Raw genomic sequence first — 15000 nt, 5'->3', positions numbered from 1 at the left:
TCAGAAATATGTCACAATGGCAAATTATCATTCTTGTCACTTCTCCAAATACGACTAATATAAGAGTATTATAAGTAAATTTGTATTGTCATTTCAGCGTGACGTACAAATTAAAAGTATTTAAAATTAAAAATAAAAAAAATGAATAAAAAGTAATGTCATCGTCGTTTGATGAATATAAGCGTACACACACACACATATAAATATTATTTATTTATTAAATTTAATTGAAAAAAAAAAGAATTTAATAAAATACCATTTATTAATTTTAATAATAATAATTAAACTAAACATGATAATTCATCAATAATATTATCAATATCATCAATAATATTATGATAAATATGACTGTATGTATACTTAAGATCAGACACAATTTTTTATATATATATATATATATATATATATATATATATATATATGTATATACAAAAGTTTCTAACGTTGAAATTTGTATACGCACAAAAGACGTAAAAGATTTTCGAATGATTCATCTTGTGCTCTTGACTAAACACTTTTTCTTTACCATCCCTCTCACTTCGTATTCTAAATATAAAAGACTCCTACGGTGGAACTTGGAATTCCGGTCAGCTGCTGGATGATTCTTCGACAATCTTTACAACTCAGGTATCGATACATAACAAAAGGAAAAAAGGAAAAACGGTTCCCTTTCTAGGTACCCAGACAACGAATCTTTTTTCCAATAATTTTTGAAATGTTTCAAATTCTGGAGCCGTATGTCCAAAGGTTTTAAAAATCGATTACTTTTTCTTACACGACTTTTTGTTAGGACTTGTAGTTAAAAAGAAAAAGAAAAAAAAAAACATCAATTTTTTTTTCTTTTCTCACGTAATTTATCAAAGGACTTCTCATTTCTTAAACAACCCCCCAAAAAGTTCACACACTGAGTGACATTAATTAATTAATTAACGTAAAAAAACAAAAGTATAGTCATCGAAGTGTATTCGGTTCGCTGATCTTAATTTTTTCTCTTTTCTCTCTCTCTCTCTAAAAAAAAAAATCTCGTTGTTTCGATACGTAATCTTAAATACAACATTAAAAATGAATAAATGTAGTGACATCGGTCGTCGAAGATGCATGTAATCGACCCAAAATCTTCCATCTTCATCTTTTTTCTTTTTTTTTTTCCACGCTTAAATGATCCTGATCATGAGGGTAGAAAAAAATGAGATTACCAAAATGAACAAAGAAACTAGATAGAAAGAGAAAATGAGAGAGAGAGAGAGAGAGAGAGAGAAAGAGAGAGAGAGAGAGAGAGAGAGAGAAAGAGAGAGAGAGAGAGAGAGAGAAAGAGAGAGAAAATTCCAAAAATTTCCTCCGCTCAACGCGTAGAATCCAATTTGGGCACGATCTATCTATATATTATAAAGATCCGACCTGATTTTTTTTTGTTTTTATTAATTAAGTTTCACGATATATAAAAATAAATTTTTGCTGAAAAAAATCTCAAAGAAAGCTAATTGATTTTTTTGTTTAAATCGTCTATAAACTTTTGGTCTACCGTATATGTAGTTTTCGACAATAATAAATAAATATGTATATATCTCGATATGTTATTACAGAAAAGACGCTATCCTTCTTATATGAAATTCATACAGATATTTATAACTTCAAACGTACTACAGAGAAAGAAAAAGAAGAACGAGAGAGAGATTAAATCAAATCATAGATTATACACCGTGGATAAGACATTAAGATTGTAATGTCAGGACTTAATATCTTTGAGTTTTGCGATCAAATGCGTAGTAGTAGTAGTAGTAGTAGTAGTAGTAGTAGTAGTAGTAGTAGTAGTAGTAGTAGTAGTAGAATAGTAATGGTAATAATAGAATATTAGTAGTAGTAGTAGTAGTAATAGAATAGTAATAGTAGTAACAGTAATAACACTTGACACAATCTTACGTTTATCAGATTAATTATTTCTATGTTAATAATTAAATCCTTGTTATCTATCATTAATGGAAGAGATATTGCATCAATAAAATAGAAAAAAAAACAGACTACAGAAGTCAAAATTTATTATCAGACACGCGTAAAGTAAAAAAAAAATAAAAATAAAAAAAAAACAATTTTCCAAAGATAACGAAGGTTAAATACTATCTTTTTGATACACCATCTCCTTCTATTCGTCACGCTTGAAGAGATCTCTTCTTTTTCTTTTTTTCTTTCTTTCTTGTTCTTTCCCCCATACACTATGTATATCCTTGGACTCTTCTTTCTTAAACCCTACTTATATGCGTAGGCATACTTGGTCTCGCACAAACACATAGCGCTAAGATTCCTGGTACATTTTAACCTCGTACAGTTTCCAAGACGATAAATCATGCTTTAATCTCAACGATTCGGTATGTACCACGAATTATACTCACGCATATACATGTATTTGTATAGGGTGTCTCTAAAATTCTCACGTAATTTTTAAAAGACAATTAATATTTTTTTTTCAGATTGCAAAAATGCAAAACTAAAACGTGATAACTCAAAAAACTACAGGCCAAAAATCTCGAAAAAACGTAATCGATTTTTTAAAATCACCTAGGAATTTTTGACCCACCTTGTAGATGTATATATATATATATATATATATATGTTGTTCGATCGATAATTCTCGTTAATTTTACTCGAAAAAAAAAATAAATAAATAAAAAAGGAACATGAGAAAATAAATAAAAAGATAACCTTTAAGTATTTCGATCGAATTCAAAAACTTTATTATCACTAACCTATCGAATTTTAAGAACGGTAAGATCATGTTGGTCGATAAAATAGATTTTAGTAAATTTCTTCGAAAAACAAAAAAAGCTCGATTTCTTTCAAAAAAATTTACTTTTCCATTTACTTACAAGACAGATAATAAGTTAACGTGATAGATACCTAATCATCTCAAATGAATCACGCGATTACTACTATAGTACTACTACGAAATATAACATAGGAGTTAGTCACAAGTATGTATTCCGATATGTTGGTACGCACGCACGCACGAACGCACACGTTCATTCCACGTGTTTGATTTGTAATCGCGTGACAATGACACGCCCGAAAAGCAAGCGAGAGAGAGAGAAAGGGAGAAAGAGAGAGAGAGAGAGAGAGAGAGAGAGAGAGAGAACCGGTCGATTCGATACGCATGAACGAAAAGCAATGTCTTCGTTGAACGGCTGCGTAATTGATCCTTGGTATATGCTAACCATAAATGCAACGATGATGATTCATCGCTTTGAAATGAGTTGAATAATAATTAAACAAAAGTAATAAAAAACAAGAAAAAATAAAAAAGACTGAACGCATACGTAAGGTGCCATTTTTTTTAAATGACCGTCCTCTCTCGGCTAGCTTCGAATAATGTTCGAATTGAAATGATGACTCGAATTATGGTTACACAGAAATAGGGGAAGAAAAAAAGAAAGAAAAAACACAAATAAAAAAGAAACAAAAAAAAATTAATGAACGGAACGTACACATGTAGGAAGCCATTTTTAAAAATGGCCATCCCCTCTGAGAAGCTTCAAATGACGTTGTGTTCAAAGCTGATACATATATCCTCGACGATGTAATTTCCTTTTCCGCTCGATAATCATAGTTTTCCCGATAAATTCATTGTCGCTACAAAGAGCGTGAGAAAAACGAACGTTTAAAAAAAAAAATAATAATAAAAAAAAAATAAAAAAAAATAAAAAAAATAAAAAAATAAAAAAAATAAAAAAAATCAAAAGCAAGCGTCATCGGTTATTCACAGATTGCACACATGTGAGAGGGGTTATAGACGCACATTTCGAGCTTGACCTGACGGTCAATAAATCGTTTGAAAATTGCTAAAGGGTAGGAGGACGAGAGAGAGAGAGAGAGAGAGAGAATGTTCAATTACCTGGAATTCAAGGAATCGATGATGAACAAGCATGTACACGCATGTACACATTTAATAGAGAGGAAGAAGCGTCAAGTGTCCTCTGTGTGATGAATCACACGGTTATTGCAAAGAGAGTCTATGGACGCGCTCTCTTTCTCTCCCTCTCTCTTTCTCACATATAGGTATGGCGTATTAGCGATATAAGAAAGAAAGAAAAAGAGAGTTGTATATAAAGTGCCCACACAGTTTTCTCAATGAACCAAATAATTGTACTCAAGGATGAAAAGTATAGAAGTACGCCGGATATTGTGTCACCTGCGACCTGGTAAAGAATGGAAGACCTATCGGACACGCACTGAGAGACATCATCCAATACATATAAATGAATCGTTTAATCTAGACATTCTCGAGTAAGTTGATTACTGTTAGCCTCGACCTTGTCCGAATAAAAAAGAAAGATTAAAAAAAAAAAAAAAAAAAAAAGAAGAAAAAAAAAAGAAAAAAAAAGAAAAAAAGAAAATTTAATTAATTTCTCGCATTATCCTAGTTAATTATGTATAATTTATACAATTTTCGTCATATCGTCGATGATTTTAAAATCACTTGACGTAAATAAAAATCTGACGTAGAAAAATTAATAGGAAATTTTTTATAAGTGATAAAAAGAGAAAAAAATGTACACAAAAAAAATATGTATATACATAATATAATATAATATAATACTATTTCAACGAGGCGCATTTCAAATTGATCAAAGAAATTATATCGATGTCAAAAATCTATAAATAATAAAAAAAAAAAAAAAAAGAAAAAAGGAGCAAAAAGAGTGACAAAAAAGAAAATTTTATTTTCGAAGATCGGTGCGAAGTAGACATTAATTTCAATTTTAAGATATATCGAAAAATCTCCTCGATTTCTTCCTTGTAATTTCTATCTAATATTATTGCAATATATGACGACGGACGAGGACGATGTCAACTAGGAACACAAGTGAGCGTGCAATTCTCTTTCTCTTCGATACGGTGAAGAGAACAGACAAACAAAAGAATCCGAGGTAGCTGCAAGCAGATGAAAGGGACACGGTGTCCAATTTCATTTGCTCGCTTCCGTTTCGTTTGATATTTGTTGTTTTCGAGATAAGAGAAAAATAGGTAAAAATAGTACTTAAAATGGTAGCTGGTAGAGAGGATATTTCAACGAGGAAGAAAAAAGCAAAAAAAAAAAAAAAAAAGAAAAGAAAAAAAGAAAAAAAGAAAAAAAGAAAAAAAAAGAAAAAAGAAAAAGATGATAAAAAAGAAAAAAAAATTACTCATGATACATTATTTATATAGAATTTTCACACATAGATCACATTATATCTATGCTTACGCACTCGAATAAATATTTAACGAATCTATTTTATATATATATATATATATATATATATATATATATATATATAAAATATATAGACGCACGAACACACACACACACACATTACGTTTCCGGTCGTCTATTTTACCATTATATGATGGTAGAGACGTAACATTGGAGAAAAGAGCGAACATGACATACGTAGTGCGGCCACGTGATATAAAGTGGGCTTTTCAAGAAATGGAGATTACAAATGTTATCATATATGAATACGCAAGAGATTCGAAGGATAGAAAAGAAAGAGAGAGAGAAAGAAAGAGAGAGAGAGAAAGAGAGAGAGAGAGAGAAAGAGAGAGAGAGAGAGAGATGTAATACGGTATCCTATATTTAATCCCGCGTGATCACCTGGCTTTAAAGTCACAAGTTCTCGCGCGCGCATAAGCCGGCACTGCGTCGCCGCCGTCGTCGTCGCGACGAACGCAGAAAACAGTGTTGCCGGATCTCTACATCATGAGGGGCCCCGTGGAATCCAACGACGCCGGTGAAATATTTCCGGCGTACGCTTTTAGAGCGGAGATCGCGATTGGAACTTCTCGTGCCGAATGACGCCGATGTTAGACGCACACACTTAACTAACCTATCTACCTACCTACCTATATACCTCGATGGACATTATAGACATTTCCGACACATTCAAACATTTTCAATGAGTTACAAAATATATCGTGGAAAATTTTTGTATAACAAACGATTATTAAAAAATATCTCGAATCACGGCCAACCTGTGACTATAACTCTGTGATTCAGAAATTCAAAGGACTCGTTGGTGGTTATTTTTTGTCATAATTCTAAGAATCTTTATGCGCTTCGTTATGAGTAATATAATCGATGATACTTGAAACGATCTTTGACCGTTGCTTTTTCTTTGTGATCAGTGCGATATACTATCTTGTCGCGTTCGATGTAATATAAATTCAATGATTTCATAAGAGAGGAGGGAAAGAGAAAAAAGAGAAAAAGAAATCTGTGAAAAAAATGACTATCTCACGAATTTTCATTGTTAAAGCGATGAAAAAGAAAAAAAAAATGATATACAAGTTTGTTCTGCGAGAACTCGCCCAAGACGTTAACCTAGGAAACGAATAAATTTACCGTCCTCCGTCATTACGTCATGCAGCCAATATAATACGCCAAGTAAGAGACTGAAACGTTATAGTGATGATTCACAGGCTTTCAAAGAGCGTGTCTTTAACCGACTACGACGATTACGATGAATTCGAGGTGGATAGATGAATAGCATGAGAAACAAGAGCAGCAACACGGGCGCTTTTAAATACACGGGAAATAGTATAAATTTATAATAGAAGTCTTTCGTATTTCGCGAGAAAAAAATCAAACCGGCCATCTTGATTTCTTTTATTGCGGATATGCACCCCATCGGCCATTTTGATTTTCTTATGAAAAACGGATTATGAAAACGGATGGAGGATACGATGATCACTGCAAAAGTAAGAAGTTTCTAAGTAAATTCAAGGAATTTAGTATTTCTGCAATTAGTGTATAACATCTATTGTATCGTAGAAAAAAAAATAAAGAGAGAGAGAGAGCGAAAGAGAGAGAGGAGAGAGATAAGTAATATTATCTCGAGTACTTATCTTCTCTCTATCGCGCTACATTTTACTGCTTTGATAAGAACATTTTCACGTTAACGAACATATATATATATATATATATATATATATATATATATATATATATATATCTGCAAAGATTACAGAAGCTGTGAATAATTTTTACGAACTCAATGTATAGATATATTTACATATATAGAGTGAGCCAAAAGTTCTTAGACAATTTTAAAAAATCGATTACTCTTTTGAGGGTAAAAAAAAAAAGAAATAAATCCTAACTTGTAACAATATGAAGAATTCTCGAAAGAGAGTAATTGATTTTAAAAATTACTCATATACTTTTGACTCGATAATTTTATCAATTTCTTTTAAACAATTACACGAATTATCCTAATCATTTATAGACCGAAAAGTGAAATATACCTCGTTACTACCCGTTTATTAATTGAATTAAAAATTAGTATGTTAATATTAAAAAGATTTCTTCTTTTTTTCTTTCAATTAAAATAGTATAATGATGTATGAAAGAATTCGATAACGTTTCAAGATATTAAGATTTTTAATGGAATATTTGAGAACAAATACGCAAGTAGCGTATTTGTAGTAGTAGAATCTTAAAAATTTAAAAATATTTCCCAGTCCATATATACGTATAATTAACTTATGACATTCTCATTTACAAGCTTGATAAAGATATTAAAGTAGATTATTAATGCAATGATAAATGAATTAAAAAGAGAAGGAGGAAAGGAGGTGGAAGACCCCCAGAGCTTGCTGCAACATGACAAGACATGACACGCAAAGAGAAAGAGAGATTGTTCTCGATTCGTCTTCGTTCATAAATTATTATTCCATGCAAGACTTGAATGCAAATGGCCTATCGATGTTTCGATTCATACTCTTTGATTATGAGAGAGGGGGGGGGAGAGAGAAATTCGAATGTAAAATTTAAAAAAAGAAATTCTATTTTCACGAACAAATAGAACCTTCGGAATTTAATAATCAGAACTTCTTAAACGTGTATTGCCGCTTATCGAAAACTCGATAAAACACGATTTTCAAATCTTACGTAACACATTATAATCTTTTTTTTTTTCTTTAATATATTGATCCGATACAACTAAAATATTATATAGAATGTAAGAAAAGTTTTATTTATCTGATAGATAAAAGTGAGAAAATATCGTAAGACGTGAGACGAAAAAAAAGGAAAGAAAAAAGAAAGAAAATAAAAGAAAAAGGATAAGAAAAAGTCACGAGATAATCGTAGAGAAATATCTCTCGTTCAATATATCGCTAAGCTAACTCCTGACACGCACGACGGAATAAGAATTCTAATCTCGCGACGGCGTTGGCGACTCTCTAAACACACCAACATATTTCTCAGCGTTCCGTAGAAACTACCGCGCAAAAGAGACATATTTAGACGTACACTAAGTGTACGCTTCCGTACAAGGCGATAGTAAGTTTTTGAATAATTCACAGCAATCTTTCTAAAAAAAAAAGAAAGAAAAAAAAAATCACACTCGAAAGAGATTTTTCAAATTTAGTCCTAAATATTCTACACACATACATACATGTTCTCTATAATTGCAAAGAACTAGTTAATAAAATGATTTATATAATACAGCGATTAATAAATAATTGTTATATAAAAAATATTTCGTATCGAAATTATATTAATGAAAAATTACAACGAATTTTCCTATACGCGATAAACATATATATATATGAGACAAGAATAAATGCGATATAATACGAAGGTCGTTTGAAAGCGAGAAAGAGAGATAAAGAAAAATAGAAAGAAAGAAGGAAAGAGAGACACGCCTCGTAATCCTTTGAGGTTATGGTCGCCTTCGTCGTGCTCCACCTTCGAGCGTATAACTGCGTCGTCGTTGCTTACCGAAAAGCACCGAGCTAGACCGAAAGCACTACGGCGCTACTTTCACGAACGAACGAACAAGAGAGAAAGAGAAAGAGAGAGAGAGAGAGAGAGAGAGAGAGAGAGAGAGAGAGAGAGAGAGAGAGAATGGGCCAAGTACGCGCAAGCGCACACTAATAAAAAGAGCCTCTATATATATATATATATATACATATATATACACACCACAAAGCTCAAAATTCCTCGCGTGTGCTTTTCGATAACGCAGCTAAAACTCAAAATTTGTCGAGCTTGGTTTAGAAATTATATACATACCATACATACATGCATACATACATACATATATATATATATATATATATACATATATATGTAATTTGTATTTAAGAAACAAGAAAGGAATATCTTTTGAGAGAGAGAGAGAGGGAGAGATAAGTTAAAATATAGCTAATAAAAGCCCAGTTAACTAGAGCTAGGCTATCTGTGCATTAGCTGTCTGTCTCTCTCTTCTTTTGCGTCGCAGAGCGCACGATAGTGTACCGCGGGGATCAATAGATAGTCTCGACGTTTCTTACGCTCTTCTTTCCTTTTTCCTCTTTTTCTTTTTTTTTCTTTTTTCCTTACGTTTCTCAGGTAAAAAAAAGTACATTCAAAGAATGACCAGTAACATTCATATCGTGTCATCGTCAATGACGAAAACCACGACATGGTTATAGACGTCCGAATCGTTAGAGAACAGAAAGTGTGTATGCGGAGAGAGATAGAGAGGGGAAAGGGAGGAAGTGGAAGAAAAAAGAAAGAAGATAGTAAGAAAATTTCTTATTGCAATTAAATCCAGTATGACTTAGAAGACGTTATAATTCTCTAGTAAAAGATATGATTGATACCCAAAATAACAAGCGTAATGATATTATATGATAAATTATTATTACTACATAGTAAAAATAATACTTATATAAAATGCAAACGTACGTGACGTCACATTTATTACACCTACCTATGTAGTTTTTATAGTCTTTGTACAATAATACTTAAATAAATATCACGATCGGCGGTGTTAGACGACGATTTTGGTTAATTCTTCGATCGTCGGAAGAAAGAGCGAGAGACAGATAAATAGAGAGAAAGACAGATAGAGAAAGATATAGAAAGAGAGAGAGAGAGAGAAACAGAGGGCGGGGTAACGACGAGTTCCTTCGAAATAAAAGAACTGACTAGACAACTCGCGACGGAGTTTAATAATCGCGTCGCGGTAGGGAGGCGTGTATAAAAAAGAGAGAGAGAGAAAGAGATACCGCACGCGCACGAGATAAAGAGATAGAAAGAGAGAGAAATGGATAGATAGATAGAGAGAGAGAGTATATGTGCGCACCCGAGAAAGCTATAATATAGCCGAAGATAATATGAAGAAACACACGCCGTGGAAAAGAAGTAACTATATTATAAACGCTTCGGATTCGGTTTTTCTTTAGTCGCACTCGGTTACGATGATACCGCACATCCCTCGGTGACCACTCCCGCACAGCGACTGAGCCGGCAACGCCGCTCGTTGGTGGGGACTCGTAACGCATCGGGTACCGGGGCTCGGTTGAATTCGTTCGAGTTCGTTCATACTCGTATTTACTCGTTATAACTCGTGCGCACGAGGGACCGTGTATTGATCCGCATGGCCGACCGACCGAAGGCTGCTTGGGTGGGGCAGCGCCGTCCCGGGACGCGCGACGACACGACGCCTCGCGCCGCAACGCGCGAGGACGTCAGATCTCCTCCTCCGCCATCTCCTCCTCCATCACCTCCTTTTCCTCCTCTTCACTCTTCCTATTCTCATCTTCCAGAACTGGGCAATTTTTTTTTAGTTTTTTTTCCTCTTTTAATTATTTAATTATTATTATTATTATTATTATTATTATTATTATTATTATTATTATCCAACGAGAGGCAGAACAAATAATTATTCGCAGATAACACAATATGTACGTATTTAGGGATCGATAAGTTGGATAATTACATATATAACATCGTCACGGTTGATCTATTTCTCTCACAAATAAGTCCACGTTTCATAAATATCCTTTCTTTCTTTCTCTCCCCCCCTCTTACTCTCTCTTCTTTCTATATGCCTGAATAACCCTATGATTAATAAAATCATACTCATAATGCGTTGTAACGTTTAATACAAGTTAAAAATTTATTTTGAATAATTTACTAAATATGTAGTCAATTGTGAATCGTTCAATAAAATAATGAAAATAATATATCAAAATTTGATATATTTAAAAGAAATATTAATATCATTTATCGTTTGTTTCGTTGTAACATATTTCTCCTTTATCTTCTTTCTTTTTATTTTATTACTTGCTATCTCTCTTTTACCCTCTTCCCGTCCATAGTCTCTTTCTTATGGTTAAGTTAATACTGTAATCTCCCTTTGCATTTTTATTTCAATGACATAATTCCTTCTGCTATATCTTTTGTCTTTATACGAGATGGTCTTACAAAGATAGACACACGCACACTATATATATATATATTAGGACTTTATCAAGATTTTATTTGTATATAGACCATTATAATTCCCAATGTACAATGTCCTGACGATCGAATTTAATCTCATTAATTAAAACAGTTGCTATTTATTATATAGATCAGTATTCTTAAATGTTATAATTAAATATTATAAATAAATAAATGGTCAGTATTTCTAATGAAATTTCAGTATTTGATATAAATGATGCAATATATATATTGATCCTTAATTATTTATACCGAAAATACTCACTTAATAAATTATAATCACTTAATTTTACAAAATACTTATTAATAATAATAATAATAATATACAACAGCAATAAAAATAAGTCATTATTATTATTAAAATAAAAAAAACCTGAGCAAATAAATAGAAATTAATCGAAAACTATGTTTCACCCTGATATAGATAATAGATCCAATTTTTTTGAGAATTTTCAATTCGATCTACGTTCAATGTTTCCTCGCGATAAGAAAGATATTAGAAATGTATTTCTTTGTTTTGTTTTTGTTTTATGTTAATTTTGGTCGAAAGAAAAAGAACATTAAATGCCTATCAACATATTAACACTTTGATCCTAATCGTGAGAGATTTCTCCAAAATGCTATTTAATGGCGAACCAATCGCTTATCGCCAGTATAAAGCCATAAATGAAGTTTCTACGAAAACGCATTATTGCGGAATAGAGAAAGAATAAAGGATAGGTGAGGCTGGGGTTTTAGAGAGGAAGAAAAAGAAAAAGAGAATGAGAGAGACAGTCAGGCAGACAGACAGAGATAGATAGATAGATAGATAGATAGATAGATAGATAGATAGATAGATAGATAGATAGATAGATAGATAGATAGATAGATAGATAGATAGATAGATAGATAGATAGATAGATAGATAGATAGATAGATAGATAGATAGATAGATAGATAGATAGATAGATAGATAGATAGATAGATAGATAGATAGATAGATAGATAGATAGATAGATAGATAGATAGATAGATAGATAGATAGATAGATAGATAGATAGATAGATAGATAGATAGATAGATAGATAGATAGATAGATAGATAGATAGATAGATAGATAGATAGATAGATAGATAGATAGATAGATAGATAGATAGATAGATAGATAGATAGATAGATAGATAGATAGATAGATAGATAGATAGATAGATAGATAGATAGATAGATAGATAGATAGATAGATAGATAGATATATATATATAGAAAGAGAGAGAGAGAGAACGATCGTTGACCCGAGTAAGCTACTCTTGATCCTACGTGTCTTTCGAGAAGCGTAGGCGTGTATACTTATGATCGAAAAGTCAACTTCTCCTTGATGGGTCCAACGTTTTAACATAAATAATATTATGGATATCATAAAAGAGAAACGCACACGTTCTCATTGTGAATAAACGTACGTATAACGATTTTTATATATCACAGCTATATCACGATTTTGTAAACCACAATTTTATATATATATGTACATATTTAATTTTATATATTAAATTTGTATGTATATTTGTTTATCGATGACACTAAATGAAAAAGCAAAATGACAAGAGAAATAATATGACCATGATATTATATTATGATAGTATCATAAGCGACGATGTACAACATGTCACACTTATGGTAGTCTCACCTAGTTATCTTAATTAATGATCGAATTAAACGTATAGGAAATGCTCTTATACGGCGCAACAATCGATCGATAAATAAATAAATAATTATCGTAATGCGATTATCTCTGTGTATTGTTTAATGGTCGAACCATTAAACATATAGAAAAAGTAGATCTCACACATCTCAAAGTTGAATAAATTTGTTTCTCCAGCTTTTTTTCTTTTTTCTTATTTCATAAATCGTGATATGAAAACATTCAATATGAAAAATGAAAAAAAGAAACAAGGAGGTAAAGAAAAAAAATTGAAATGTGGTCAGCCATAACTCAAATTCTTTTTGTTCAATTGAAAAAAAAAAGAAAAAAAGAAAGAAAAACAAAGTATAAAGAGAATATTCAATCTCTTTTTACACTAATTTCTAAGAACATATTGAAACCAGAATAAAGGAAGTTGATTTACAAAATAGCTTCTATCCATCTATTTTCTATTATGAATTCATGAAAATCTATTGAGATCTGTATTGACGATCAATCTGATGTTTATCGATCACAAGAAGAAACGTTTGGTATGCCCATTTTTGGATAAAGCTGAAAAAGTAAATAGGTTACATAAGAGAGAGAGAGATGAGGGAAAGGAAGGGAAGAAGGGAGGGAAAATGAACGTGTGTGTGTGTGTGTGTGTGTGTGTGTGTGTGTGTGTGAGTCTAGGTTAAATACGGGTTTCGTGAGCGCAAATGCCTTCTCTTCCGAGGCGAATTCGTAATCGAGCGACTGCACTTCGATGGATCGATATTGGTTCAAGGTTTTCAAAGAGATTCAAGAAAAGGAGTGATTTTAACTATTTATTGTATCTGAATACAAAGCATAAATAAATGGAAAATAAAAGAAGATGGAGAGTCGTTTAACGATATATACCAAATGTTCTCTGGATCATAATCGGCCCATCCATCTCGACATTCCAAAAATTTCAATGGATTCACAATAGTAATATTTTTGATTATATCGATGATAAGATAACGAATGCAACTTGATTTTCTAATTGTCAATTCGCCTACCAATCGATTCTTCCCATTTTACGGGGGCGTACGCCTTTATACATTTGAGATACATTAATCTATCTAGACGAAAAACATACAATATTGGAAAAATATAAGTGTATGTATGTTTTGTGTGTATATATATATATATATATATCATTCTTTTCAAAAATATTTCCTTTCCGATCGAAAGAAGCGAGAACGACATGTTTTTTGGATTGTCTATAAGCACATTTTTTGGCTCTTTGAAATTTGGATGATCAAAACGTGAACGTGATTGGTCGATCTCAAACTACATGTGCCATTTTTGATTGGAACGATTCCTCCTCGGCTGGGTATAGAATATCAAAAGAGGATTTAATAAAATAAGATTTTAAATATATATATGTAACCGATATAACCCAACCAATCGATACGGACAAATATTTTCCGGCAAATATATGTATATATATATATATATATATATATATATATATATGTGGTAATAAATTTATTATATATCGATAAATTTCTATTACGTAACTATTCTCATTATTTTGTCGTTCTATTCAATCGATATAGTACAAGGGGATAACCTCAATGCGTTAATAACAAAATACTTCAAACGACATTTATTCATTTTCAACAAATCAATTCGTTTGAATTTAGAACGTATGTACGTATATTAAACCTCGTTAATATCGTTTATCGACTTTTGGAATGGTAAAATTTTTTCGAGGAAAAAAGAAAGAAAGAAAGAAAGAAAGAGAGAGAGAGAGAGAGAGAGAGAGAGAGAGAGAGAGGGAGAGAGAGGGAGAGAGAGGATAAAACTCTTGTTAACAAATAATATTAACGTGTATATACGAACGTTCATAAATACACCTCTAGATATGTTTGTGTGTGTGTGTATGAAAATAAAATATTGAGGAAAATGAAGAAGATAAAAATGAGAATTTTAAGAGGAAGAAGTAAAGAAGGGGTAGGGGTAATTATTATGCTGCGATATAACGTGTAAAAAAGAAAGAAAGAAAAAAGAGATAGATAGATAGATAGGTAAAGATAGAAAGAGAAATAGAAAGAGAAAGAGACACAGAGAG

General features: G+C 31.8%; 1 protein-coding gene across 7 annotated transcripts in view; it reads right to left on the bottom strand.

Moving 5' to 3' along the window:
* Positions 1-15000, bottom strand: part of LOC124426365 (14-3-3 protein zeta) — a 47391-nt gene that overhangs the window by 13481 nt on the left and 18910 nt on the right. For 2 of the 7 annotated variants that reach the window (XM_046967987.1, XM_046967988.1), the window contains exon 1: positions 10104-10317. The exons of 2 other annotated variants lie outside the window; for them this stretch is intronic. In XM_046967987.1, the coding sequence (XP_046823943.1) occupies positions 10104-10302 (199 nt within the window). In that variant the 5' untranslated portion in view covers positions 10303-10317. Of the gene's footprint in view, positions 1-5623; positions 5673-8676; positions 8791-9728; positions 9812-10103; positions 10318-15000 lie in introns of those variants that run through there. 3 more of the 7 variants (XM_046967993.1, XM_046967994.1, XM_046967989.1) reach the window with 3 other exon arrangements.

Source organism: Vespa crabro, chromosome 8, assembly GCF_910589235.1.
Source record: "Vespa crabro chromosome 8, iyVesCrab1.2, whole genome shotgun sequence".
Taxonomy (NCBI): Eukaryota; Metazoa; Arthropoda; class Insecta; order Hymenoptera; family Vespidae; genus Vespa; species Vespa crabro.
The sequence above is the reverse complement of the archived record's forward strand: the minus strand, read 5'-3'. Positions and strand labels throughout refer to the sequence as shown.